Source organism: Nelumbo lutea, chromosome 5 (assembly GCF_056320005.1).
Source record: "Nelumbo lutea isolate HS-2025 chromosome 5, American lotus-T2T, whole genome shotgun sequence".
NCBI classification, from domain to species: domain Eukaryota; kingdom Viridiplantae; phylum Streptophyta; class Magnoliopsida; order Proteales; family Nelumbonaceae; genus Nelumbo; species Nelumbo lutea.
In genome coordinates, this window is record NC_142688.1 from 31,594,711 (window position 1) to 31,620,493 (window position 25,783).

Genomic DNA, 25,783 nt, shown 5'->3' on the forward strand with positions numbered 1-25,783 from the left:
GTAGTATTGGCAACCCAGGGCATTCGGGTATTGGGGGTGTTTTAAGGGATGAGAATGGGATTATAATTGCCTTGTTCTCAGGCCCAATTGAAGAGGGTAATTCTCTTAGAGCTGAGATTTTGGCGGCTTTAGAAGGTGTACAAAGAGCCAAGGACTTAATGTTGAGGAAGTTGATCATTGAAGGAGACTCCAACCTAGTGATAGAATGACTGAAAGGAGATAAAAATGGTTTGTGGCTATACAGCAATGAGAAGAAGAATTCCAATGGCTGACAAAAGACATGGAAGTTAAAGTAGTTTGGGTTAAGAGATGTGCTAACTCCCTTGCTGATGGGCTAGCAAAGCAAGGGGTGAATAGGGAGAACTTGTTTTGGGCTCACATGTAACTTTTTCTGTCTTTTTCTTGCTTGGAGGAGATAAGAGAGGTTATCTTTTTCTGTCTTTCTCTTGCTTGGAGGAGATAAGAGAGGTTATCTCCTCCCTTTGTACACCACCTTTTTATTTATTAATGAAATCTTTTTTTATTGACCCAAAAAAAATCCATATTCTAAATTGGTGTTTTCTGGAACATTATACACTGTATTATTTTTATGTTAAATTCGGATGAATTTTCTTTTCTTTTTTGAATGTAATTGGAAATTATTAGAAGCTATTTTGGAAGCTTAAAAAAGGAAATGTACTTAACAAAAAAAATACAAAAAGGGAAATATCTTGTTTATCACCTTCAATCTCCTCATAATCAAGGGGTTAAATCCTTTAACTAAATATTTGTTGTCATTTTAGTATGACATGAAGTTTCATCTCAATGAAGTTGTTCCTGCCCTTTCTCCCTAGGTAATCCTCCTTTAGGCGTCTCAAAATAAGCTGTCACATGCGAGATCATTTGTAGAGAAATTTAAGCTTTAAGAGAAGTAAAAATACATTTCATCAAACCCTAATCTTTCGGGGAATTTAACATCATATCTGATTAACTTGGTAAGTTGGCTTGGTTCATGAAGCCTAGAAGTGCAGTAGATTCAAGAGTCATAGACTTAATTTGGGGAGCTATGTCACAATCTTTGAACCACATGATACACGAATTATAAATAGGTGATAATATTATAATCAGGAGCTATTCTTTGCACATTTCAAAAAAAAAAGATGATCGGTAAGTTCTTATGCTCCCATAAGCATGAATCAAAATACAAACAAAAATAACAACTAATCTACTAATACCAAAGCATAATTAGATATACTAAATTCTAAATCATCATCCTAAAGCACAAACACATGTTCCTCAGTAGCAGTATCATGAAACACTCCAGTGAGAGAATTGCAACATTTGCAATTTTGCAGCTCTACAATGTTTCATGGTACTGTACATGAGACCTGTCTCTGTACCCTAGAATGTTCTTAAATTAGTCATAATTTACTTCATTTCAAAGCAGTCAGTCACTTGACTCAAAGGAATGAAGCAGTTATGACATGACCCATAGAAGTTGATCACTTGATTTGGAAGATTCAGTCTCTTGACTTAGATGAGGCATGCATATTTTGACTCTTTGCCATGACTTGGCTCCTCATCCTTGGGAATGGAGTCAAACTCAGAAAATGAAGAGTCAACTTCGGAGCTGGCAAGTTATGTCTAACAATATGACAAATTAGAATAGAGTTAAACTCTCCACTCTCTATTATGTCTTAAGTTTCTTCCACCGTCCTCCTATGATGACAGACATCAGCATGTTCTCAACATGATAACATTTTATGACAAACCTAAGCTTTAAGTGAATATGGCCAGTCATCCATCATGTGGTGGTGGCACAACATAGATGGTGCTGATTCAGCATTTAATATCTAAGTGTATTAATCAGTCAAAAACACATAAATTAATGCTCCTATGTTACTTGATGAAAATTCGGTTCATATCATTGTAGAGATCAATAGTCTCCAAATGGAATGGATGAAGACTATCATATTGGTTCATATATACATGTATACATAAGTACATAGCAATTTATGTTCTATGTTGATTGATCTTTGAGCCAATTCTTTATTTGAGTCAAGATATTCTAAACCCAACGTAATCACTTCGCAATACCATAAATCAATATAATACTCTAAACCATTCATTGGAGATCATCAAACCATATGACAAACTTTTTAGTTTTCATCAAGTAGATGGTTTTAGTAACATAAGTGTTTGCATGAGCATAACAATACAGGAACACTTTATCTCCAAATACAATGAATGGTTTAGAATATCATATTGGTTTATGGTATGGTCAAGAAATTAATGTTGGTTCATATATGACTATACATGTATATACATACGCTATGCAAGTGCTTAGTATAGTCAAGAAATGATTTAAGCACTAATGATTTAACAGTGGATATGGCTTTAAATAGAATGGATTAGTGAAACAGCTTTCATGTAGCCGACCCCATATAGTTGAGATACGGCATGGATGACACAAGTGCTTAGCAATCTAAGTGGCTGTTTGATAACAAATGAAATGGCTAATTGAATGGCTTATTGCTTTGTCATTTAATGGATAAATAATTAAATAATAAAATATTCAAGGGCATAAGAATCAACCAAACTTCAGCTTCACCATTAAGGAGCTTCGCAACCTCTTATGCACTAAAAGACAAAGTGATAATCATTCAGTTAAGCCACTTCAGCAGTTATCAAATGGCCCCTAAGTTGATTGTCCCTTGGTTTGAGTTTATTGTTTATTTGAGTTCAGTTTTCAGAATATTCTGCGCCACTGGTGTCCATTTTGAGCCTAGTTCTCATATTTCAAACCAAGGGCCTTCAGAACTCCTCAACTTTTGAGACCCGAACAATCTGGCTGGATATGCAATTAAAGCCAGAGAGCACAATCTTCAGGAACTACAGCTTTTATAATGTGCTAAAAATATTGTAAACCATTAAAATCCAAATATGATAACAGTATTAAGGGGAAAAAAGAAGGTTACCTTTTTTAAGTGGTCGTTTTGATTGTTGTGGAGGCTCAACAGCATCTGACTTCACAGATTCAGAGGTTCCTTCAGATTCTCCAGAGACTCTCTAACAAAAATATCAAGAATAAGAAAAATACGGTGTTACTATATAATGTACTTAATAAACAACCCAATATCATTAACACCTCGATTTGACTACCGAAGGAGATCCATGGGGGCATGAAGTAGGATCATGGGCATATCTACATACATTAAGAAAGGCAAGATCACTGAAAACCAGCATGAAAACCTTGTTCAGATGGATTTCAAGATCAGCCAACTCTTCAGCAGAGTCAATTAGTAAAGGGAAGTGCCAACAGGGTAGACTTATGACAGGGTCTACCTTGGGAGGTGGGCAATTTTAAGGTCATTATAATTGCTTTTATATGTTTATGAGGAAAGATTATGGATGCAGCTACTCTTCTATGTTTCTGTTTTCTCTTATTTTAATAAAATCTCATTTGATCTGTTACTGATAAAAGCACCAGGAATGACAGTAAGAGATGGGAACATGGTGAAGTAGAAAAACCTGTAGTTAAGCCATCTGAAATGCTAATCACAACAGTTCTGCTTTTTTTATCTTCTCTATCAGAAGCCATTGGATGGTACAAGCATGTACTCAGAGATTAGGCAAGTTTTAAACATTCTTTTGTTCTCTTTTTGATAGCTCTTCAGAAAGGAAAAGGGGGAGAGAGAGAGAGAGAGAGTCTTTGAGAGGTTATTGCAAAGAGTGACCAACAAAGAGGCAAATAGACAAGCAGGTAGACATGCAGTCAACAGCAGCATTTACCGACTACTCTACTCATATGCAGTAGATGTTGTAGATACCACTTACCTTCTCAAACTCTTCCAGACTGTATGGAACAAGCTTCTTGAGAGCTTCAGCAGATGCCTGCAAATCAACTTCATCATCACTACTATCTGATTTCACCTCGCCACTGCTTGTCCAATCTTCTTCATTCCCTGCATCATTTTCATCCTCAACCTCTGATTCTGAACTACACTCTTCTCCTGATTCTGCATTATCATCATCTGATTCAATCTCTGATGTGCATTCCTCACCAAAATCCTTCACCAAATTTACAAGAATAGTGTTCTATGTTATTGTCCTTCTTTAATTTCTAAGGGAAATGAACAATGGAGATCTGAATTAAAATAAAATCTTAAAGGTCATTTCCTAGCTTACATAAGGAGCAAGAACATTGCTATCAAGAACCAGTAATGGAACTTGTAAGTCCCGTGCAAGTGCTCTAACCAATCGTTCTCGATAAAGCTCAGTTCCTGTAGACAACAACCATTATCCAAACAAAAGCTGAGTGACAATTCAATGGTAATATGAACTAGCATTGTACATTTACAGGATAACTGTCTATTGGCATTGGTCAATAACTCATTAAACAACCTGGGATGCTCTGAAGCAGTATTCTCCCACTTGAAGACTTCAAACGGGAACCATAAGCCATAGTAAACTTCTTATGTTTCAAATGGGAAGCAGCACATTCCACTAACAAACTTTTTGTGTGCTCACTGTAACAAAAAAAAAAAACAAAAAACAAAAAACTTGCAATTTTCTACTACAACAGACATGGATATAACAGAACAAAACAAGGAAAAACAAGAAACATAATGGTGCAGTGATTACTGAATATAATAGGGAAAAGTTTCCCATGAAAGGGTAATTTTTTCCCATGGAACCACCCTCCGCAAGAACTCATTTCTAAACCGTTCCCTTCTGGACAGAAAAGGTGACTCCTTCTTTTTACTCTCAATAGATAATTTCTCTCTGTTGAGCCAATCCTTCTGATCTTGTTCCCCAAGCTGAGCATGCTCATCAAAGTGTCTCACATCTGCTCTGACATTTTTCTGCCGTGACTTCCCCTTGTCAAAGTTAGCTTGGTCTTTTATTGGTGCACAATTATCTTCACTTGCATTTCTTCCGTCACCTTCAGAGCTGTAGAACCTTGATGTGCCATGCCCCCAGGAGGTACAGAACTTCCCATGGAGAACTGTACAACACCGAATGGGGACACCAGGCGATGGGACAGGACTCGGCAGAAGATTTTGGAACAGCCTATGCCGTGGGTGGTGGTTTTCATATGCAACTGTTTTGTTATAAGACCGAGAATGGGAGAATTCCCGCTGGTTTGGCCTGATCAAATATTTGGATGGCTGAAATGCGTAATTCCATCTCTGATATCTACACTTGAACCTCCTTGCGTACATTGCAACTTGTTATTTCCAATTATTAAGAGTCTAGGAGAGCACAAATCATGCTCCCATTAATTCATGTAATTACCTGACAGATAAAAAATGCCCATAATGACCATATTGCTTGAGTAGAAAGCTAGTGGAAAAACAAATAAACCACCAAGCACTGGAACAGGAAATCCAAGTAGTTTTTCTTAGATACAATGGCGTTAAGCCGTGAATATGAGGAAATTCTAAGCTTCGACACTTTACAAACCAAATCTTGAGTCGAACTTTTACTTGTATGATATACATTCAGGGGAACAATAATTAGAAGGGAAAAAAATAAGCTTACATAAAAAGAATACAAACAAATATATTCAAAGTTCAAAACATTAATAGTTACAGTGAACCAAACAACAAACCTGAAATTTTAACACTAAAGTAAACAAAGTGCGAGCTAAAACCTTTGGCATTCCGCCACGAACACGCATCTAATAAAGTCGCAAGATTTTTTTTAAAGGACATTGTAAATAGAACCGCAGGACAGAAAAGTCCAAACTTAGACTGATTGGAAGTTCCAAAGAAAAGGGATAAGAAAACAGAAGTCCCACTGGTTCTATTTGAATTTTTCAAGCCTATTATGGATTTCACCATGAAAACAAGTAGGGGAGTCTGATGTTCGGAGGAAGACGATGCCAAAAAGTGCAGAAAAAACGAAACTCAAACTGAAAGGCGTGACGAGAATACAGATTTTCGAATTAATCAATACACAGATCGGAGGCGCGAAGACGGACCTTCTTAGGGTTTGCACGAGCTGAACAATAGAGAACAACGAATCTAGTAATTCTGTTCCTGTCGTAGTTTACGGACTTCTCTTGGTTGCAAGTATCTGATAGGTTTATAGGGTGGAAATTGAGACTGAAATCCCTTTGTTGGCAAACTCTCGCCAGATCCTTCACGTTTCGCGATTAGCGGATACAACGAGTTAACGACCCCTAAAATCCACCGCGTGCGTTGTTACCTGTGCGCGAGTGGCTTGCTAATGCGAACCCTTGCGGCCTTGCGGTGATCCTCTCCGAGACTCCGAATTCGGATCTGGTCATATATGTCTCATATTTTGGGTAAAAGTCTTTTATATATGGGACTTCTCACAAATCAAATGCAATTGAACGATTTAATCCGAACCTGTTGCCATCCACAAGGCACTACAGCCGTACATCGGGAATATCTCAATAGTTTTCAATGTGATTGTAAGGCACAGCTGTATTTGTTTTCTGATCCTCCTCATAGAGTGCTTCGCACCAACTTCACAAACCAGCCCGGTGCGCATGATTTTTTCTCTGGTTCATCCCACCTTGCATTGAAGGTTGGTTCTATCAAAAAAACAGAAATATCTTTCAATGAATGATAATATACAAGCTTGGGAGAAAGTAAAACCTTTGTAAATACCCTCAAAGTATGGGACACCCAGTGCAATTGGATTCTCTGAAATCAAAAACTCTACATGCACTTTTGCATGGGAATCCAGAGTCCACGCATATGGTCACACATTTGGGAATATCTTCCTATGAATTTAACAAATTTGTAAAGGACATATTTCCAATAGGTTAAATACCTTAAGTACTCCTATGGTTTATGGTAAATAGACAAAAAGTTAGCCTATTTTTAAAAATTATTTAAAGACCCTTAAATTTTTTGGCAATGGACAAAATCCTCCCCTACCATTATTGATAAAAGAACATTACATGAACTAGGATAAATTACCATGAAAGATGAAGGGTTCCATCCTATTGTGGAAAGGGATGCTCGATAAGAAGAAACCACGAATAAGCCTTGCAATTACAATGAACATAATTGTATTTGAACTCCTTCAAAACAAAGCCAATTTATGTTTAGAATGCATGTACTAGGGAATTTACACCTCCAGGCATCAAATCCCGCAATAAAATTTACAAATTCATATGAAAAGTTAAGAAGCCACAAAATATTCATCTCGCATGTCAATAAGCAATAAAAATTATCCTCTAAAAAATAAAACATCCAAACACGCCTGATAAGGGCAGATTTGGCCCTCCACTGAAATTGTGACACGTAGCACCTCGTGACAGCTAGGTAAACACCCAGTCAACAAACTTACAAAGTTGGTGACTCACTCGGGCACCAATTTGGCCGGCCTGGCGCGACCTGCGCGCGGCCTAACGTGCGGCTCACGCAAACTGCGTGGGGCCTGGCGCGCAGCCTGACGCGCACCTGCGCGACTTGCGCTTGGCCTGGCGCGTGGCCCGCGCGAACTGTGCGCGGCCTGCGCGCGGCCTGGCATGCGGCCTACGCAACTTGGACTACCCTAGCACATGATCCGGCCAAGCCACCCATAAGATGCCCACCGACAAACTCAGCGGCGTACATCCCCCCCGAGCTCGATAGCTCACTAGGGAGCTTGCCAAAGAACCAGGCAACTCGGCAGAGCTCGCCACACGCAGCTCGGCACAGGGAGTTCGCCCCCAGATAGCTCGCTATAAGCAGCTCGCCACTTGTAGAGAAGTTCAGTACAGGAGTAGTTTGGCGTATCGCATAAAGATCTCCTGCCTGACGACCTAACCTAGACACTGACCCGCCGACTGACACAGGCGCCAACCTGACGACCTGGCCCAGACACCGACCCGCCGACTGACGCAGGCGCCCCCTTGACAACCCGGCTCAGGCGCCGACCTGGCCGCCTGACACAAGCGCCAACCTGACGACCTCGAGGAGTTCACCACCGTACCCCGGTTCTGACAGGATGTGACGAGTCTTACCGTTTGGAGGCTTTTCACCCACCTAACCCGCAAGGACTCCGGTATATAAAGACCTCACCCCCCAAAGGGGAGAGGGATGAAAAAAGGGAAGTAACCCTGCTCTCTAGCTCTCTCATATTATCTTCAAAGCTCTCTACAATAAGAGTGCTAACTTAAGCGTCGGAGAGCCCCGCCAGGAAAATACCCCCGGGACCTCTGATTCAGTTCTCGCAGGTCCCTCAGCTCCCGCTGCCTACAAAGAGGAGGAAAAGATGGAGTTCTCGCAGGTCTCTCAACTCCCACCGCCTACAAAGAGGAGGAAAAGATGGAGTTCTCGCAAGTCCCGCAGCTCCCACTACCTGCAAAGGAAAGAAGACCACCTCATGCTGAGGGCAGTCGGATTGCGCTGCACCAGGGAGCTCCACCATTCTCTAAGTCATCGGCCGCCTAGTAGGGAGTTCGCCACCAGGTAGCTCTCCGCCAAGCAGTTCGCCACTGAGCAGCTCGCCACCGGGTAGTTCACCACCAGGCAGTTCACCACCGAACAGTTCACCACCGGGCAGTTCACCACTAGGCAGTTCGCCACCAAGCAGTTCGCCACCAGGCAGTTCGCCACCAAGGAGCTCACCACCGGGTAGTTCGCCACCAGGCAGTTCGCCACCAAGGAGCTCACCACCAGGCAGTTCTCCACCAAGCAGTTCGCCAGTAGGCAGTTTCACCACTTGTAGATAAGAAAAAGATGGAGTTCTCGCAGGTCCCTCAACTCCCACTACCTACAAAGGAAAGAAGACCACCTCATGCTGAGGGTAGTCGGATTGCGCCGCACCAGAGAGCTCCACCATTCTCTAAGTCACCGGGCGCCTAGTAGGGAGTTCGCCACCAGGTAGCTCTCCGCCAGGCAGTTCGCCACCGAGCAGCTTGCCACCAAGCAGTTAGTTCACCACCGAGTAGTTTGCCACCAGGAAGTTCGCCACCGAGTAGTTCACCACTGAGCAATTCGCCACAGGACAGTTCACCACCGAGCAGCTTGCCACCAGGCAGTTCACCACCGGGCAGTTCGCCACCAGGCAGTTCGCCCCCAGGCAGTTCTCCACCAAGCAGTTCGCCAGTAAGCAATTCAGCACCAAGTAGCTCATCACTAAGGCACGCCACCACCGAGTCAAATGACGAGGTACTTAGCCAAAAAAATTTACATCACAAAACATTGATACGTGGCCAAAAACGGTTACATCAATTGGCGCCGTCTGTGGGAACACGCTACAAAAAGCAAAGTTCTCATCCTACAAAAGCTAAGTTCTCATCTTACCAAAGCTAAGTCCTCACTTTTTAGCTACCGCTTTATAGTTTACATTTTTATGAACTCAAAGACTATGCAGGGAGCTAACGGACTAAGTAGCTCTACCAACCTTACTTTCAATTCAGATAATGCCACATCAATCCTCTCCGCAAGGTCATCCCTAAAAAGATGACCTCTTCGTGGCTTCCGTAGGAGTTGGCGGCCAACTGACTACATAGGCGCCCTTACCGGTCGAGCCTTCCAAGGCTCCCGTGTGAGCTGGCAACCTAAAGTTAGGTGACCGACATTACGAAGCTGATGCAGGCCAAAGCCTACGAGCCACATTACTACTTAAGACCCGGTCGCCTCTCCGGCACGGGCAAAAGTCAAAGAAGAGTAGACTACGAGTCACTCCCAAAGCCTACAGGTCACACTAGTAATTGGATCAGCACTTACTAGCTCATCGACTTTCGAGCCAAAAGAAACCTACTCCTTTCGCTGAGTTACTATCAGCTCGGGAGTGGGGGGCTATTGATGAGGGCAGATTTGGCCCTCTAGTGAAATTGTGACATGTGGCACCTCGTGACAACTAGGTAAACACCCAGCCAACAAACTTACGAAGTTGGTGACCCACCCGGGCACCAGTCTGGCTGGCCTGGCGCGACCTGCGTGCAACCTGTGCGAACTGCGCGCGGCCTACGCGACCTGGACCAGCCTAGCACATGATCCGGCCAAGCCGCCCATAAGACGCCCACCTACAAACTCGGCGACGTACATCCCCCCCGAGCTCGGTAGCTCACCAGGGAGCTCACCAAAGAGCCAGGCAGCTCGGCAGAGCTCGCCACAAACAGTTCGGCAGAGCTCGCCACAGGGAGTTTGCCCCCAAATAGCTCGCTATAAGAAGCTCGCCACTTGTAGAGAAGTTCGGTATAGGAGTAGTTTGGCGTATCGCATAAAGATCTCCTGCCTGACGACTTGACCTAGACATTGACCCGCCGACTGACACAGGCGCCAACTTGACGACCTGGCCCAGACATCGACCCGCCGACTGACGCATGTGCCCCCCTGACAACCCGGCCCAGGCGCCGACCTTGCCGCCTGACACAAGTGCCAGCCTGACGACCTCGAGGAGTTCACCCCCGTACCCTAGTTCTGACAGGATGTGACGAGTCTTACTGTTTGGAGGCTTTTCACCCACCTAACCCGCGAGGACTCCGGTATATAAAGACCTCACCCCCCAAAGGGGAGAGGGATGAAAAAAGGGAAGTAACCCCTGCTCTCTAGCTCTCTCATATTATCTTCAAAGCTCTCTACAATAAGAGTGCTAACTTAAGCGTCGGAGAGCCCCTGCCGGGAAAATACCCCCGGGACCTCTGATTCAATTCTCGCAGGTCCCTCAGCTCCCGCTGCCTACAAAGAGGAGGAAAAGATGGAGTTCTCGTAGGTCCCTCCGCTCCCGCCGCCTACAAAGAGGAGGAAAAGATGGAGTTCTCGTAGGTCCCTCAGCTCCCACTGCCTACAAAGGAAAGAAGACCACCTCATGCTGAGGGCAGTTGGATTGCGCTGCACCAGGGAGCTCCACCATTCTCTAAGTCACCGGCCGCCTAGTAGGGAGTTCGCCACCAGATAGCTCTCCGCCAGGCAGTTTGCCATCGAGCAGCTCGCCACCAAGCAATTCGCCACCTGGCAGTTCACCACCAGGCAATTCGCCACTGAGCAGTTTGCCACCGGGCAGTTTGCCATCGAGCAGTTCACCACCGGGCAGTTCACCACCAGGCAGTTCACCACTGAGCAGCTCGCCACCAGGCAGTTCGCCATCAGGGAGCTCGCCACCAGGCAGTTCGCCACCAGGCAGTTCACCACTGGGCAGTTCGCCCCAGGCAGTTCTCCACCAAGCAGTTCGCTAGTAGGCAGTTCACCACCAAGTAGCTCATCACTAAGGCACGCCACCACCGGGTCAAATGACGAGGTACTTAGCCAAAAAATTTTACATCACAAAATATTGGTACGTGGCCGAAAACGATTATATCAACACCCATAATTTATTAGAACTAATATTCAACTATGAGAACAAGGTTTTACTTGAGCAGCAATGTAGCTTTCAAGGTCTTTACCGTGGACCTGTTTAAACTTCAAATAATGGTATTGGCTTACAAAGTCCAAAGCATAAGATCTATATGGTGATAAAACCCATAACTTAATTAAAACTACTTTCATACCCCAATTCCATCTCCATATATAATTACGCAACTTATGATGCAGGCTGGAATCCAATGAATATTAAACTAAATTGCTTCATCAATTGATCTATATTGAATAATTGAAATACTTTTCAATGGAGCTACTCTTTGGCATCTAAAATTATATTCCTCTAGCGAGTGAAAAAAAATCATTTTGAATTATTGAACATCGTATTTACAATAGAAAATGCTAAAACCCAATACACAATATATGGAAAATGCTTGCCTAGTAACTTTATGAAATGTCTATATCATTTTCTACATGTCATTCAATCAAAGAAAGGCTATGAGTATCCAAATTTATAGAGAAAAATAAGCATGTGTAATATGTTAAAGTCATATTGTCTTGCTACTGAAAATGCCCGAATTCAAACTTTTACTGTTGAGCATTAAAGCTATATTGTAGAACCGGGAAAATTAGCGACCTGTCAAACTAAATAAAGTCCTAAAGATATCATACTCTCAAGTTTTGGATCAAAACCATATTACAAAAACCACAAAAGACAATCTGAACACGTTGTTCATACCTTGGTTGCATTTAAGATCTCTTCGGATTTCTAAACCGTGAGGATCTTCTTCCTAACCAAGGGTGACAGTCTAATTTGAGAAGCGAAGTGACAAGGAAAAGATAGTGGTGAGTTCAAATATGGTATATGAGATGCCTTACTATTATTGGAAAAAAATCATCAGTTGGGTTATATTTTGAAATTATGAGATGGCAACATCAATATTTTGTTTTTTCCATCAAAATTTATCAACGATGTCCATTGTCAAAAAACTTATGGGTACTTTAAGTAATTTTTTAAATAGCAGGGTAAGTTATTGTCTATTTGCTAAACCATAAAGGTACTTTAAGTATTTAACCCTTTCGGCTCAATTAGAAAACGAGTTTATATATCAGGCTCAAATTCGACTCAAAACTTGGTTTAAACTGAACTGGGCCAAACTTTTCATGAGTTGAGCTCAAATAGCTCATGAAAGGCCCACCCCTACTTTTAGGAGATATGGGATCTAACAACAATAAATGTATTCATCGTGCAGAAAGATGAACAATGGTTTGATTTCAATATGTTTGTATGGGATAAAAATGCATCGAAGATTAGGGTTAGGTTGTTGACGACCTAGTGATTGAGTCACTAAATAAAAACATTAAGATGGTCAATCAATGCATGCATTACATGCACCATACTTTGTCCCCATCACTAAGACCACTCTTATGTACATTATGTATTACCAAAATGAATTGGATTTGTTTCACTTTTGTGTATTTTCATCTAGCTTATGACATCCTATTAGACGTGCATAAACACACCCATGCATATGAGCCACTTGCGTATAATGCACATGATGGGTTATATGTATGCATTTTAGTGCGGTTTTGTAGTCATTTTGATGTAAGTGTAAGCATACTTTGAAATTTGATAACTTGATAGCATTTCCGTGAACTCATAACATGAAGTTTACTTCCATTTTATCAGAGTAAACTGCTCTCAGGCATATTCATCTTCTGTGGGACTCCACCTGAGACAAATGAATGGTAAATATTGAAGAGCCTGAGCTTGATAGGAGTGGTGAATATTGTACATAGGCATCTTCATCTTTTTGCAGGACTATTGCAACTAGGCCTAATGGTAGTTTTGTTGAAACTAGATATAGGTTGTATCTAAATCTATCTGAACTAATTTGGAAATATGAGTACAGCGTAGCAAGCGCCTACAACACAATTGAACTAGGGCTTTGAATAATTGTATTATTAAGCATAATTATTTAATTAGTATAAGGTCCCATGGTATGCATGTGTGCAATGTAAAGATAAAAGATAAGTTGATGTTATATAATTAAATTTAAATTTTATGACTTATACAATAATAAGTCAATTATCCGTTTTTAGTATCTATTTTGTATGTATTTGTATTTGTACTCTTTCCAAACTAAGCCTTGATATTTATATTTATTATTTTATCTATGATGTTACGATTTGAGCCATGCCCCATACGGTTAGTGAAAACAATTCTCTTTCTGAGTTGATTTTTAAAACCTATGTGTAAGGTGAAGATGCAAGAGTTCCTTCAATTTGCCTTAAAAATTGGTAAATTACATGGACCCTCTGGATGTGTAGGGTGAAGACAAAGAGTTCCTTTAATTTGCCTTTAAAAAAGGATAAATTACATGGACCCTCATGTACTATGGGGTTAGTGGCAAAGACTCCCTATATTTTATTTTTTTGCAACAAAGACCCCTTAAACTTTGACTATTAGACAAATACCCCATTGCTGTTAAGTCAAAACTATTAAATTACCAAAATACCCTATTAAACTTTCTCTATTTTCTTTTTGTTGCAATCACTTGCTTCCCACTCTTCACAAGTTAAAACAACACTAGCAAGACATCTATGAAATTCCAATCCCTCCAAATCCTTATCAACTCAGGCCACTTTCAATCCTCAAGCATTACTTAGAAAAAACATAAAAGAGCATATCTCTAACATTTAGGAGCGTCAAAATGGAATTGAGATCTGTTTCTCACGCAGGGCACCTCACAACGACCTCACAAGCACATCCTACTATGCATTGGGAACATCTCTTGTGAATAATAACACATAAATACAAGAGATGTTCCCAATGCACGGTGGGATGTGCCTATGAGGTCAAAGTGAGGCACCATGTGTATAGAGCAGATTCGGTCTCGTCAAAATGTTGCCCCTGCATTGCCAGCAAAAGCTGAGAGTAGTTCATTCTCACTAAAATGTTGCCCCTATAGTGTCGTCTCTGCTAGTGTTTAGTAGCATTGCATTCCTTGCTATCACAACCACCAGCAACACCATTATTCATAACAACGAAAACAACAACCTGGTTAATGGGAGTTCACATCTACACCCCACAAAGGGGCGCCCCACAATGCCACATAGCACATCCCCATCTTGTATTGGGAACATCTCTTGATAACAAGTACTAAAGATGATGAGACATCACTGGGAGATGTTCCCAATACAAGGTGGTGATTTGTTGTGGTGCATTGTGGGGTGCAGATGTGAACTCAGTCAATGGTGGCAACAACCTTCCTTTTGTCGCTACCATCCAAGAGCCACTCTTCAAAAACACATATTCGAGACAATCACCGTGATCGACAACGAAATAATTGAAGGGCACAAGCTAGGGTCTTTCGTGGTAGGGATAATCACTCTTCATAAGCATATGGCATTGTTCCATGGTGATGATCATCAGGATGACACCGTTAGTTTTTTCGGTGTCCATTGCCCTAGAGTCTCAGATTGCTATAGTTGGAGGCATCGACAAATATGAGAATGCAAAAGGATACGCCACAATTTAGACCCTTCATCGGTTTGATTAGCACACCACCAATGGCATCAAAACCTGTTGGAAAATAGTAAAGAAGGAAAAGTGGAACTTATCAATAATCGCTTTCCAAATCGATAACTTGTGAATTTGTAGTGTTGCAGAACTTTGAAACTGAGGACTTGTAGAGAGAATGAGGGTTGAGTCATGCCATTTGGTCACTCTCCTTAAAACCACATTTGTCCCTACGGTGTAGTTGGGTGATTGCAAGTCGGTTACCAAGATAAAACAACCCACATGCCACTAGTAGGTGTGCACTCGCTTACCAGACCTACGCGAACCATAGAGAATGATGCTTAGAGAATAACAATTGGCATAGAGGAGAAGACTATGTTGAGTGCACTAGTGTGTGTTTATGGGTCGACCAACACTTCTTTTATAGAGTGTTCTCAGTCACCCGAATGGATACAAAAGTGCCATTTTAGATAGAGGCTTCTTCAGAATAGTGCACATGTTCGAAGAGTTTTAAAAAATAAATATGAAATTTAAAAGTCAATAGTTTAATCCGGTCAAAAAAACTATTTGGTGTAGCATGCATAAGCAAGTCGGTCACCAAGATAAAACAACCCACATGCCACTAGTAGGTGTGCACTCACTTAACAAACATACGCGAACCATAGAGAATGATGCTTAGAGAAGAACAATTGGTAGAGAGGAGAAGACTATGTTGAGTGCACCAGTGTGTGTTTATGGATCGACCAACACTTCTTTTATAGAATGTTCTCAGTCACCCGAATGGATACAAAAGTGTCCTTTCATATAGAAGCCTATTTAGAATAGTGCACCTGTTCGAAGAATTTTAAAAAATAGATTTAAAATTTAAAAGTCAATAGTTTAATCCAGTCAAAAAAACTATTTGGTGTAGCACATGTAAACATACACGCCTACACCCACACACCTGGTCAGGCCCAGCTCAGCACGCACATGTGAAAAGCATCCCTATCCCCCTCACATGCATGGAAATATCTATATTGCTTTCATTATTTGGATCCCTAACTATATAGAGAGCAAATCCATAGATATACTCCAAATCCACTCCTTTCCCAAACAATGTGGGACAAGGAGTCTTCCCATGCATTCAAAGGTGGAAAGAGAAAAAATACAAAAGAATAATAAAAAATTCTTAAAATTTTGAATCTCCATCCAACAAAACCATGCTCCAGCTTAACATATTCCTTGCACATTAGTGTATTTGCTTCCTTAATATAGTTGAATTGATTCTTTAATATTGACTTGGTTATGACGTGTTGGAGGGAAAAATAGGTCTCTACTTAATCCATGAATTCCATGAATTCAGATCCATATTTATCCACATAAAACATAATTTGGTATTGCCGATAGTTGCCCAACTTGTCAACTTTGCAGTCAAGTGTGCAGGATTTACTCCGGTTGTTATCAGAAGGACTTGTGCGATTCTCTCCCAGCTGCAGTACTGCCCGGTTAGGTTAATTCCTGCATCATTATTGCTTACATAAGTGATAAGCTCCATAACAATTGATAGTTTTACATATGTTGATAATTAAGAAACTTTAATTTATCTTCATATATGCATCATTACCTCAAATACCCCATAGAGACCAATAAACTGAAGAGGGGCGTCACGGTAAGCAGGAACCGATCAAGTACGGTGATGCATTTTTTTGTATTGGACGAACTTGTAACAACATTGCAAGATGTTATCATGATGCAAACTGCAGGGCATATGGTGTTTGCATAAGTATGATAAAATAAATTTAAAAAGGGTAGTTTGAGCATTTAGAAAACTTTAAATAGAAGTGTAAATCGGGCCATGACGCTTGTGACCTAGCACAAGTTTGGACCGGTTCGATATGATGGTTCATGGGTTTTGTCAGGCTTGATACGATTACGTGGGTCGTACTGGGTCTGGGGTTTTATGTCCGCGGGTCATGTCAGCACAGTCCAGCCCACGGTTTGGCCCGATACAACCCGCAACACAACCCATATATATTATTTATAATATAATATAAGATATATGATATAAATTATAATTATATAATAATATATAGTATATAATATATTAACAAAATAAATAATTATTTTCAATTTTATTATACTAATTTATTTAATTATCATATATATAAGCAATTGTATAGATCAAAATTCATATAAAATTAACATTTAAAGTTTTTATTTATTTATTTTTAAATAAATAGCTTTGGGCCTTTGGCGCAGTCCACGGCTCGGCCTGACCCAAGGCTTGGCCCACGAACTAGCCTGGCCCGTGACATGGCACGACACAACACGGGCTTGGGTCGTGGGCCATGCCGTGCCACCCCCCAAGTTATCCTAGGGGAGGGCGACCTGTACTATACACAAGTAGACATGTTCATGGGCCGGGCCGGGCTTTTACTGTGTATTAACAAATTTTTTTAAGGCCCGAGTCCGAGCCAGGCCCGACCATCGGGCCTACAACTTGGGCTCGAGCCCGGCCCTCATAAAAAGCCCGAAGCTTGGGCCCGAGCCCGGGCCCAAATTTAGCCTATACTATTATTATTATTAATGTTGAAGCAGCTGAATAGAGAGAGTGATTGAAATTATAAAGAAAAGAATAATATATATATATATTAAATTATAAATATATATTTTAATAAATATTATATTATTTATATATTTTATATAATATATAAAATACATATTATATATTTTATAAAATATATAATACTGAGTCAGGCTGGGCCGGGCTCGAGCTGGGCTTTTTTGACAAATCCCGAGCCCAGCTCGAAACACAGTCGGGCTTACTGTGTTAAGCCCGAGGTCAGGCCCGCGGGCCTAATTATATGACCAAGCCCGACTGGGGTGCAGGCGGGGCTGGGCTGGGCTGGGCCATCGAGATACCCGACCCATGAACAGGTCTATACACAAACCATGTCGTGCTGACATGTTTTGTACCTCTAACTTTAAACAATCAAATGAGAATATTTTTTGAAGTTAACTCAAGGAACGCCACATATGGGGTCTTTTATCTAAAGGTCAAAGTTGGATGGTCTTTGTCACTGAACACATGAATGTGTTTGATAGCAATGCAAATTTATTTGTAATAATATAAATGCATGGAAGTGCAAATGTAAAAAATGCAAATTCTTATTTAATTTTATTTTATTCTGTTTCATATTTTAATTTACTTCATTTATACTGCAGTCAAACAAAATATGCTAAAATTTGAAAAAAAAAGATCAAAATTTACACTCAAATCATTTGCACTATCGTGATTTCGCATCACTGTAAATTTATTTATATTGCAACCAAACACAAACACAACCTAAATAGTACAGCGGGTCCGTATAATTTACCTGAGAGGGTCAATTGGATCAAGGAGAGGGTCGAGAGGAGAACACTGTTACCTGCCAGGCTGCAACTGCAAGCCAGAACAGTCAAAGCGAACAAAGTTCTTTCGTTTTTTGCCACCACCGGAGCTGTCACGGCTTGAAATTTGTTTCACGATTGAAGATTAGCCCTAAGGGCAGGGTCGAAAGCTGTTAGGGTTTCTGCGGAGATCCGCTATTGAAGCACTTGTTCAAATCGAGAACAATTTCAGTTCTCTCAATTCTACGTCAGTTCCGCCATTGAAACAAGTTTATCCTCTTAGCTTCAACGCCACTGTTCTCATCGCTACTATTCCTGACTCGTCGAACAAGGTCCAAGCAGAGGTGGCGTTTGATGTCTATGCGGAGATCCATGGGTAGGCCTTTGAGAAGAGCTTCTTCATCAACTTCCCGAGTTGCAACCCATTTATATTAGTCGTGCCTTCGTACGGACTGCCATAGTTCCTGGGGTAGCTGTCTGTGACGCATCCATTGCTCTGTATCTGTTCGCTTTATCCTCCACTCTTCCAATCGGGTAGTTGTTCTTGCAGGTTGGAAATCAGCCTAATTCTAATTAGTTCTAAGTTAATTAATTACATATATCTTGGGTATATATTGATTGGTTCATCAATTTGGTGATTAGATTGGTTTTGTATAGTTTCTAAGCATTTTTGTTTGTTATACAACTGATGGTCTGTGCAACATTGTACATTGAAATTGGATTCTTCTTCCTTTCTTTCTTTCTTTTGTGTGTGTGTGTGTGTGTGTGTGTGTGTGTTATTTATTTATTTTGTATTTTTGTGTTATACTATCCTTCCCTGATCTATTAGGGATCCTTAGATCCCAACAAAATATGAGTTTCTAACCAAAAGTGACCAACTATCCTACACCTTATTTTTCAGCAAGTACTCTTTAATTAGTTTCTTCCAGCAAAGGCAACACACTTTTCTTTCCCCAGGATCTTCTAATGTGTTTAAGCCTTATGAGATATCAGTGTTTCAAGAAAAAAAAAAAAAAAACATATGAGTTAAAATGGCAGGGAGTAGAATTATGTGAAAAAAAGAACAACAATTTTATTTATAGTATGGTTAAATTTCTCATCATATAAACAAGAAATTGAAAGTAGTAAGGGCTTTCCTACAAATCCTTCTATTAAATTAGAAAGTTCTTAATATAAACCAAGACCTCAATGAGTATAGGACATATGAGGCCAAAGGAGAAATCACAGATCGGTATGGGACCTTTACATTGATATCTTGTAGGGCATCAGTCAGAAATGGTACAATCCCCCTTCCATAATCTGTGTCTTCAGAAATGGGCACCACTTCTCTCCATCCAAAGTTTTGGATAATTGCTAAGATGGGTTGAACTTGAGAGGAGTCACTTGGGGCTATTCTAACAAAATAAGGAGTTTGGGTGGAGGAAAGAAAAAGGGCTTGTGGCAGAGAATGAGATCATTGGCACATGAGTTTTGTTTCCAATATCTGCTACAAAATCTGCCTGTGCAGATCTCTGTGGCCCTAATATAGCTTGCACTCCAACAGCTTTCAACAATTCTATAGCTGCAAAGGAATAGGGAGAAAATGGAAATGAAAAATTGTTAGTAAGTGTCTATCATGAGGGAATTGACGCATGAAATATAGATCATCTACCAAACAAAATGTGGTTCAGATGGACTATGTCTCACTAAATCCATTACAATCTGAAAGCGACAATAATGCCATAATTTGTTTGTAATAAACCTTTACCAACTTATCTTCAACATCAATCAGTTATGAAATTCTAAACACTTTCATTATGCTTCTTATTATTATAGTCAATTTCATAAGCAATAAAAAAAATTTCTACCTAGATAAATTTTCAACCATTGGTTATTGGTCTAGAAGTTAAAACAACCTTCCTCATGGCGGCCATAAAACTTCAAATGAACTTGACCTTGTGGAAATATAATAATAATTGACTTGAATGACAAGCTAGCCTGATCTAGACCCTGAGTATCTTAAGTGAGATGGGATTAAGCTTTATCATGATCCATGATCCAGTTAAGCCTAGCTGGATTTTGAAGCTCTAGTTTGAAAACTTATAAAAGGTAGTTTTGTACTCTTGAAGAGGATCTGATGCCCTAAGTTTGTCTGTTTTTTTCTGTACATTATGAAAATGGTGTTGTTGAATAAGATTTGCTCAAGAATGAATATATATATATATATTTGTAGCACGGATCCACATACTTAGAAGAAAGGGTTTATTGATGATGCTTTAATTTTTCTGCAATTTTTGGATTAGTATACAAATAGATATTTAAGGTCAAAGTTGTGGATTTTTTTTTTGTTGGAACCTTCCCAAATTGAACTGGATTGGATTGACTCGAACCATATAAGACAAATTTCTGCTATTTGTCTGCATAATGTTTGCAATTTTCTGGTATTTTTCTGCATTTTCTGCTGTTTTTCTGCAATTCCTGTAATTTTCTGCAATTTTCTGTAATCTCTGTTTTTTTCTGCAATTTTATGGTATTTTTTCTGCATAATATTTGCAATTTTCTGCTTGCTTAATTTATCTTATATGGTTTTCCTTTCAAACATTAATTTTTTCCTTGCTTACTTAGTTTGTCAACTATGATGTAGCCATCTTTACCATGCTAAATTTTGATACTATTGGGAGGTTATTTTTTGATGAATACTATTGGGAGGTTCTTAAAACATTATATATGTTATTTTCTGCTTTTTTTTTGGTATTTTCTGCAATTTTTGTTATTTTCTGCTATTTTCTGCAATTATCTGCCATTTTCTGGTATTTTCTTAAAATTTCTACTATTTTTCTGCATTTTCTAGTATTTTCTTAAATTTTCTACTATTTTTCTGCATTTTCTAGTATTTTCTGCAATTTTCTGCTATTTTTCTGCCATTTCTGCATTTCTGCAATTTTCTACTATTGTTCTGTATTTTCTACATTTTTCTAGTATTTTTTTCTGCAATTTCCTGCTATTTTCTTTAATTTTCTACTATTTCCCTGCATTTTCTACAATTTTCTGTTTGCAAATTTCCGGTAATTTTCTGCAATTTTCTGGTATTTTCTTCAAATTTCTACTATTTTCTGCATTTTCTACAAATTTCTAATGTTTTTCTGCAATTTTCTGCTATTATCTGCATTCTCTGCAATTTTCTGCTATTTTTTCTGCTATTTTCTTCACTTTTCTACTATTTTTCTGCTTTTTCTGTTTTTTCTGTTTTTTTTGCAATTTTCTTCATTCTTTGTGAATTTTCTGCAATTTTTCTGATTAATTTCTGCATTTTCTGGTGTTTTCATGCATTTTCTGCAGTTTCTTGTATTTTTTTGCAATTTGCTGCAATTTGTGAATTTTCTGCAGTTTCTGGTATTTCGGGTATATGGGTCAACCTGATCCGTTTATACCACATGGCAATCTTGGGAGGGTTGTTTCTATAAAAAAGTTATTATTTTCGAGTATACGGGCTGGCACGACCCGTTTTTGCCATGTGGCGTCATTGAGAGGTGTTTCGTAAAAAATGCTATTTTCGGGTACATGGGTCGATCCAACCCGTTTATACCATGTGACACTCTTGGGAGAGTTGATTCTCTCAAAAGTTATTGTTTAGGGTATACGGGTTGACCCAACCCGTTTATGCATTTATATGCGATGGTTAGACCTGTTCATGGGCCGGGTAGCCCGATGGCCCGGCCTGACCTGGCCCGCACCCCGGTCGGGCTTGGTCATGTAATTAGGCCCGCGGGCCTGACCTTGGGCCTAGCACAGTAAGCCTGACTGTGTTTCGGGCCGAGCTTGGGATTTGTCAAAAAAGCCCGGCCTGGCCCGACTCAGCATTATATATTTTATAAAATATATAATATGTATTTTATATATTATATAAAATATTTAAATAATATAATATTTATTAAAATATATATTTATAATTTAATATATACATTTTTTATTCTTTTCTTTATAATCTCTCTCTCTCTCTCTCTATTCAGCCGCTAACAGTATGGGCTAAATTTTGGGCTCGGGCCCAGGCCAGGGCTTCGGGATTTTTATGAGGGCCGGGCTTGGGCCCAAGTTATAGGCCCGATGGTCTGGCCGGGCTCGGGCTCGGGCCTTTGAAAGTTCTGTTAATACAGAGTGAAAGCCCGGCCCGGCCCATGAACAGGTCTAGCGATGGTAGGTGGGTTAGTATGGGTGAGGGTGGGCAAGGGTCATATGAATGGGTCAAGTGGGTCAATATGGGTGGGTTATGAACCTTTAACAAGCATTGATGATGGGTCATGGTGGGTTGGTGGGTCAAGATGGGTGGGTTGGTATTCAACCCTTACCCAATCCAACCCAACCCACCCATTTGCCACCCCTTGCAATCCAAGTCCCAAGAGTTGTTTCATGTCGTTTAATTCCTCGCCCAAATCAGTCTGAAGGCCGCAGCCCAGTTTGTTTGGCCAAAGTCCTCTATGTACTTCACCGGCAGATATCATACAGAAGGTATTCTCGACCCACTGCTATTTGTCTGTGTCTCTGTAAGCTAGACGCTCACTTCAGGGTTTGTGACAGCTAACAGAGTCCATTTCTCACGCGTCTTCATCTTTCAAGGTTTCTGCTTAGCTTAATCACTTGTTTATCATGAATAACCTTTTTCTTTATTTTGATTTTGCTGAAGACAAATAGAGCTCTTTTGTTAGGGAGACGCATTACCTCCTTGGCTCCTTCTATCAATGGTTATATAATCTGAATTTAATTGGGGAATCAAATAAACATCTAATGGTTCTTAGCACTAGAAAGTTGCATAGAGCAGTAGAGTGATTTTTTCTAGCTGCTGTTGTTTTCTCAGTGTTTGGTGAATCGATCCCCACTTCTGCACTCTGCTCAAATGAGAACTACTCTGGACCGAGAGGTGGTCAGTCACTCATTCTTTATCGTCATTCAGTGTTAGTCTTCAATCGTCCGGAGTAGTCTTTAAGGTCTTGGTTCATTGTCTTAGGTGATGCATCACTTTAGATGCTTTGAAAGAGTTAAATTCAAACATTATTTATTCAATTTCCAAAGTTTTTGTAGTTTACTTGACCCAAGCACCCATGAAACGGGGCAAATATTTACATAAATTTCACTGTGAAGGGACTCTTAATTTGATATTTATGAATTACATACATACCAAAATATTTCTCATTATATTTTACATCAATTACTTATATATTTTGACATTCAATATCATTTTTAGGGATCAGACAGGGGTAATGATGGGAAAAGTAATTTTAGGCATGCCAGGACCATGGGCTGAGAATAATCTTGAATTGTCAGATCATTACACAACAAAAATTGGTGGCTTACCAGTAAGTAGCTTTTACACAGCAATAAAATAGCTGATAAGATCAGTGATTTGTTGTCTTTTGATGATGAATTATAAAAGTATCAATATGTCCTTTTTGACAGGATTGGCCAATTCCAGAGTTGATCCATCCTAGTCTGCTTGAATGTGGTGCATGTGGAAGTAATTTATGTCTTGTTGCACAGGTTTCTCTTTACTCGTATCAAATAATGTAACTATTGTAATTATGTCTTGTTGTTCTTAAAAAAATATAGCTATTGTAAGCTAACTGGGCTCAGAATGAGCAAAGAATAACATAATTGTTGTCGGTTATGCAGATATATGCTCCTATTTCAACCAATAGCTTGAGGATTGAAGAGCGTACACTCTATATCTTTGGATGTGTAATGTCAAAATGTGGGAATAGTTCCCATAGGTCCTCTACTGAATAATCTTTATTTTCTATTAAACTCACTGTTATCACTGTTTAAATTTTAAAATAACTATTGTTCCGTTTCTTACTTATCTCTTTCTTCTCTGTTATGTCATTTGTTGTGAAACTATACAGCTGGCGTGCTCTACGGGTTCAAAAGTCTTACAGTGGGGAGGAACCAGCTGCTAACTGCCAAGAAGTGTCTTCATTGACCACATGTTCTGGAACAGCTTCAAATTCTAGCAACTGGTGGGAGGATGATTTATGGATACATAATTCTGGAGATAATGTTGGAGACTCTGAGGATGTAGATCTGGAGGACTTGGGCAAGGCACTTGCTGAGGCTGCATCCCTTGCTTCTCACTCCAAGAAACAAGACAATTGTCAGAGTCCTGAGTCTGTTGAAAAATGCTCATCGGTTAGGCCAAGTGCAAGGTTGATAAATGCCAGCACACAAGGTATTTTGTAGAAGAATTTTTTAATGTTTTTATCATTATATAATAGGAATATGTTGCTCAGGTTCTTCAAATAGGTATTTAACCTATGTGAAGGTTTGAATATTTTATGTAAATGCCATGTCCATATAATATCACATAGTAGGTTATTGTCCATATGCCTACGTAACAACTGTGGTGTATTCCTCGTACACAAAAACACGTATCATCCAATTTTTACCTTGCCACTTTACCAGCAAATATGCAGCTTGGCTATTCAACATAAACTTGGCAACATGTTCTAAAAGAACAAGAGAAACTCTACAAATGGCCATATAGGAAAAACTTGTATTACATAGAATATAAGAGGATTGATTCCAGAACTTCAAAACTGAAATTTACCATAATAATGTAGAATAAATATGGATGCTTATGTATCAATTTTTATGATATAACGATAATTGTATTCTTCAAGAAAAGAAACCTTCCTGTTCAAGAATATAGCAGAAAGGAGTAGTACAAGGCAGATCTTGATGCTCATATAATAACAAAAGCAGGTTATTAGCAAGAAATAACATTAAAGACCATATCTTCTGAAGAAAGGGCTGGGAACCACAGAATCAACATGGCTAAAAAGAAAAAAAAAGGCTACCCTATAATGAGGAACCCTGCATCTGTTCAGGTTGAAAACGTCCCTTTAACAAGGTCACAGGTGATAGGATTAATAGGCCTTGGTGTCCATGTGAATGAGATGTTCGATTTGGATGTTGATGGGGCTTCCCTGATGAAGAAAAATTCCATGGGCTACTAGATGGGCCTCTTGATTGCCAGTAAAGATGTAACTTTCCCTCCATCACAATCCACTTTGTCACTATGGAGGAGAACATCTTAGGCATGGTTCTTAATGAAGTCAAGCCACGTCTATAGGACCAAAAAGAATGAAAATTCTGCCATAAATCTCCATAAGACATGCTTCTGATCTATTAAATAAATCTCTATTGCTGATCCTTGAAAGAAACAAAAAATAACTTTTGTTACATTAGAGTTCAATTTGTGTTCAAGTAGCATTGTGGGGATACAGAAGATATATAAGCCTTTTGACCCTAACAAAAAGTAAAGGAAAAAAAATGTTTCCAATTTAAAAAAAAGAGGACCAAAATATGGTCCTTGCAAATTATAAAAAAATAGTCCCTACAAGAAATGCTCAAAAAACACAACTCACTCCTTTGGACACTACCATTAGGGGTGGATTTGAGCCAAATACCTGGCTATTCGAGCTCGGTTCACAAAAAAACCACGAGGCTCGAGCTCGAGCTCAATTTGGAGCTAGAGACGAGCTCAAATTTGGCTTGGCTCAAAAGCTCATACATTCAAGCTCGGCTTGGCTTGAGCTAGACCGTGAGCCAAGCTTCCTATAAAAAATAAAAATTATACATATAAAAATTTATTTTTTTATTTCACAAAAAATAA

General features: G+C 39.7%; 2 protein-coding genes across 15 annotated transcripts in view; one reads left to right on the forward strand and one right to left on the reverse strand.

Moving 5' to 3' along the window:
* LOC148851461 (uncharacterized) overlaps positions 1–6,370 on the reverse strand; it is a 48,588-nt gene extending 42,218 nt beyond the window's left edge. For 2 of the 4 annotated variants that reach the window (XM_088943770.1, XM_088943767.1), the window contains exons 1-6: positions 5,594–5,982; positions 4,624–5,277; positions 4,384–4,508; positions 4,168–4,262; positions 3,817–4,050; positions 2,958–3,048 (exon numbers count right to left, since the gene is read on the reverse strand). In XM_088943770.1, coding sequence (XP_088799896.1) covers positions 2,958–3,048; positions 3,817–4,050; positions 4,168–4,262; positions 4,384–4,508; positions 4,624–5,204 — 1,126 coding nt within the window. In that variant the 5' untranslated portion in view covers positions 5,205–5,277; positions 5,594–5,982. Of the gene's footprint in view, positions 1–2,957; positions 3,049–3,816; positions 4,051–4,167; positions 4,263–4,383; positions 4,509–4,623; positions 5,278–5,593 lie in introns of all 4 variants that reach the window. The other 2 variants (XM_088943766.1, XM_088943768.1) reach the window with 2 other exon arrangements.
* Positions 6,371–18,106: 11,736 nt separating this feature from the next.
* The window catches only part of LOC148851462 (programmed cell death 2 C-terminal domain-containing protein), a 30,717-nt gene continuing 23,040 nt past the window's right edge, over positions 18,107–25,783 (forward strand). For 2 of the 11 annotated variants that reach the window (XM_088942611.1, XM_088942608.1), the window contains exons 1-5: positions 18,107–18,691; positions 23,360–23,471; positions 23,572–23,652; positions 23,785–23,882; positions 24,015–24,337. In XM_088942611.1, coding sequence (XP_088798737.1) covers positions 23,376–23,471; positions 23,572–23,652; positions 23,785–23,882; positions 24,015–24,337 — 598 coding nt within the window. In that variant the 5' untranslated portion in view covers positions 18,107–18,691; positions 23,360–23,375. Of the gene's footprint in view, positions 18,692–23,359; positions 23,472–23,571; positions 23,679–23,784; positions 23,883–24,014; positions 24,338–25,783 lie in introns of those variants that run through there. The other 9 variants (XM_088942615.1, XM_088942613.1, XM_088942612.1 and 6 more) reach the window with 8 other exon arrangements.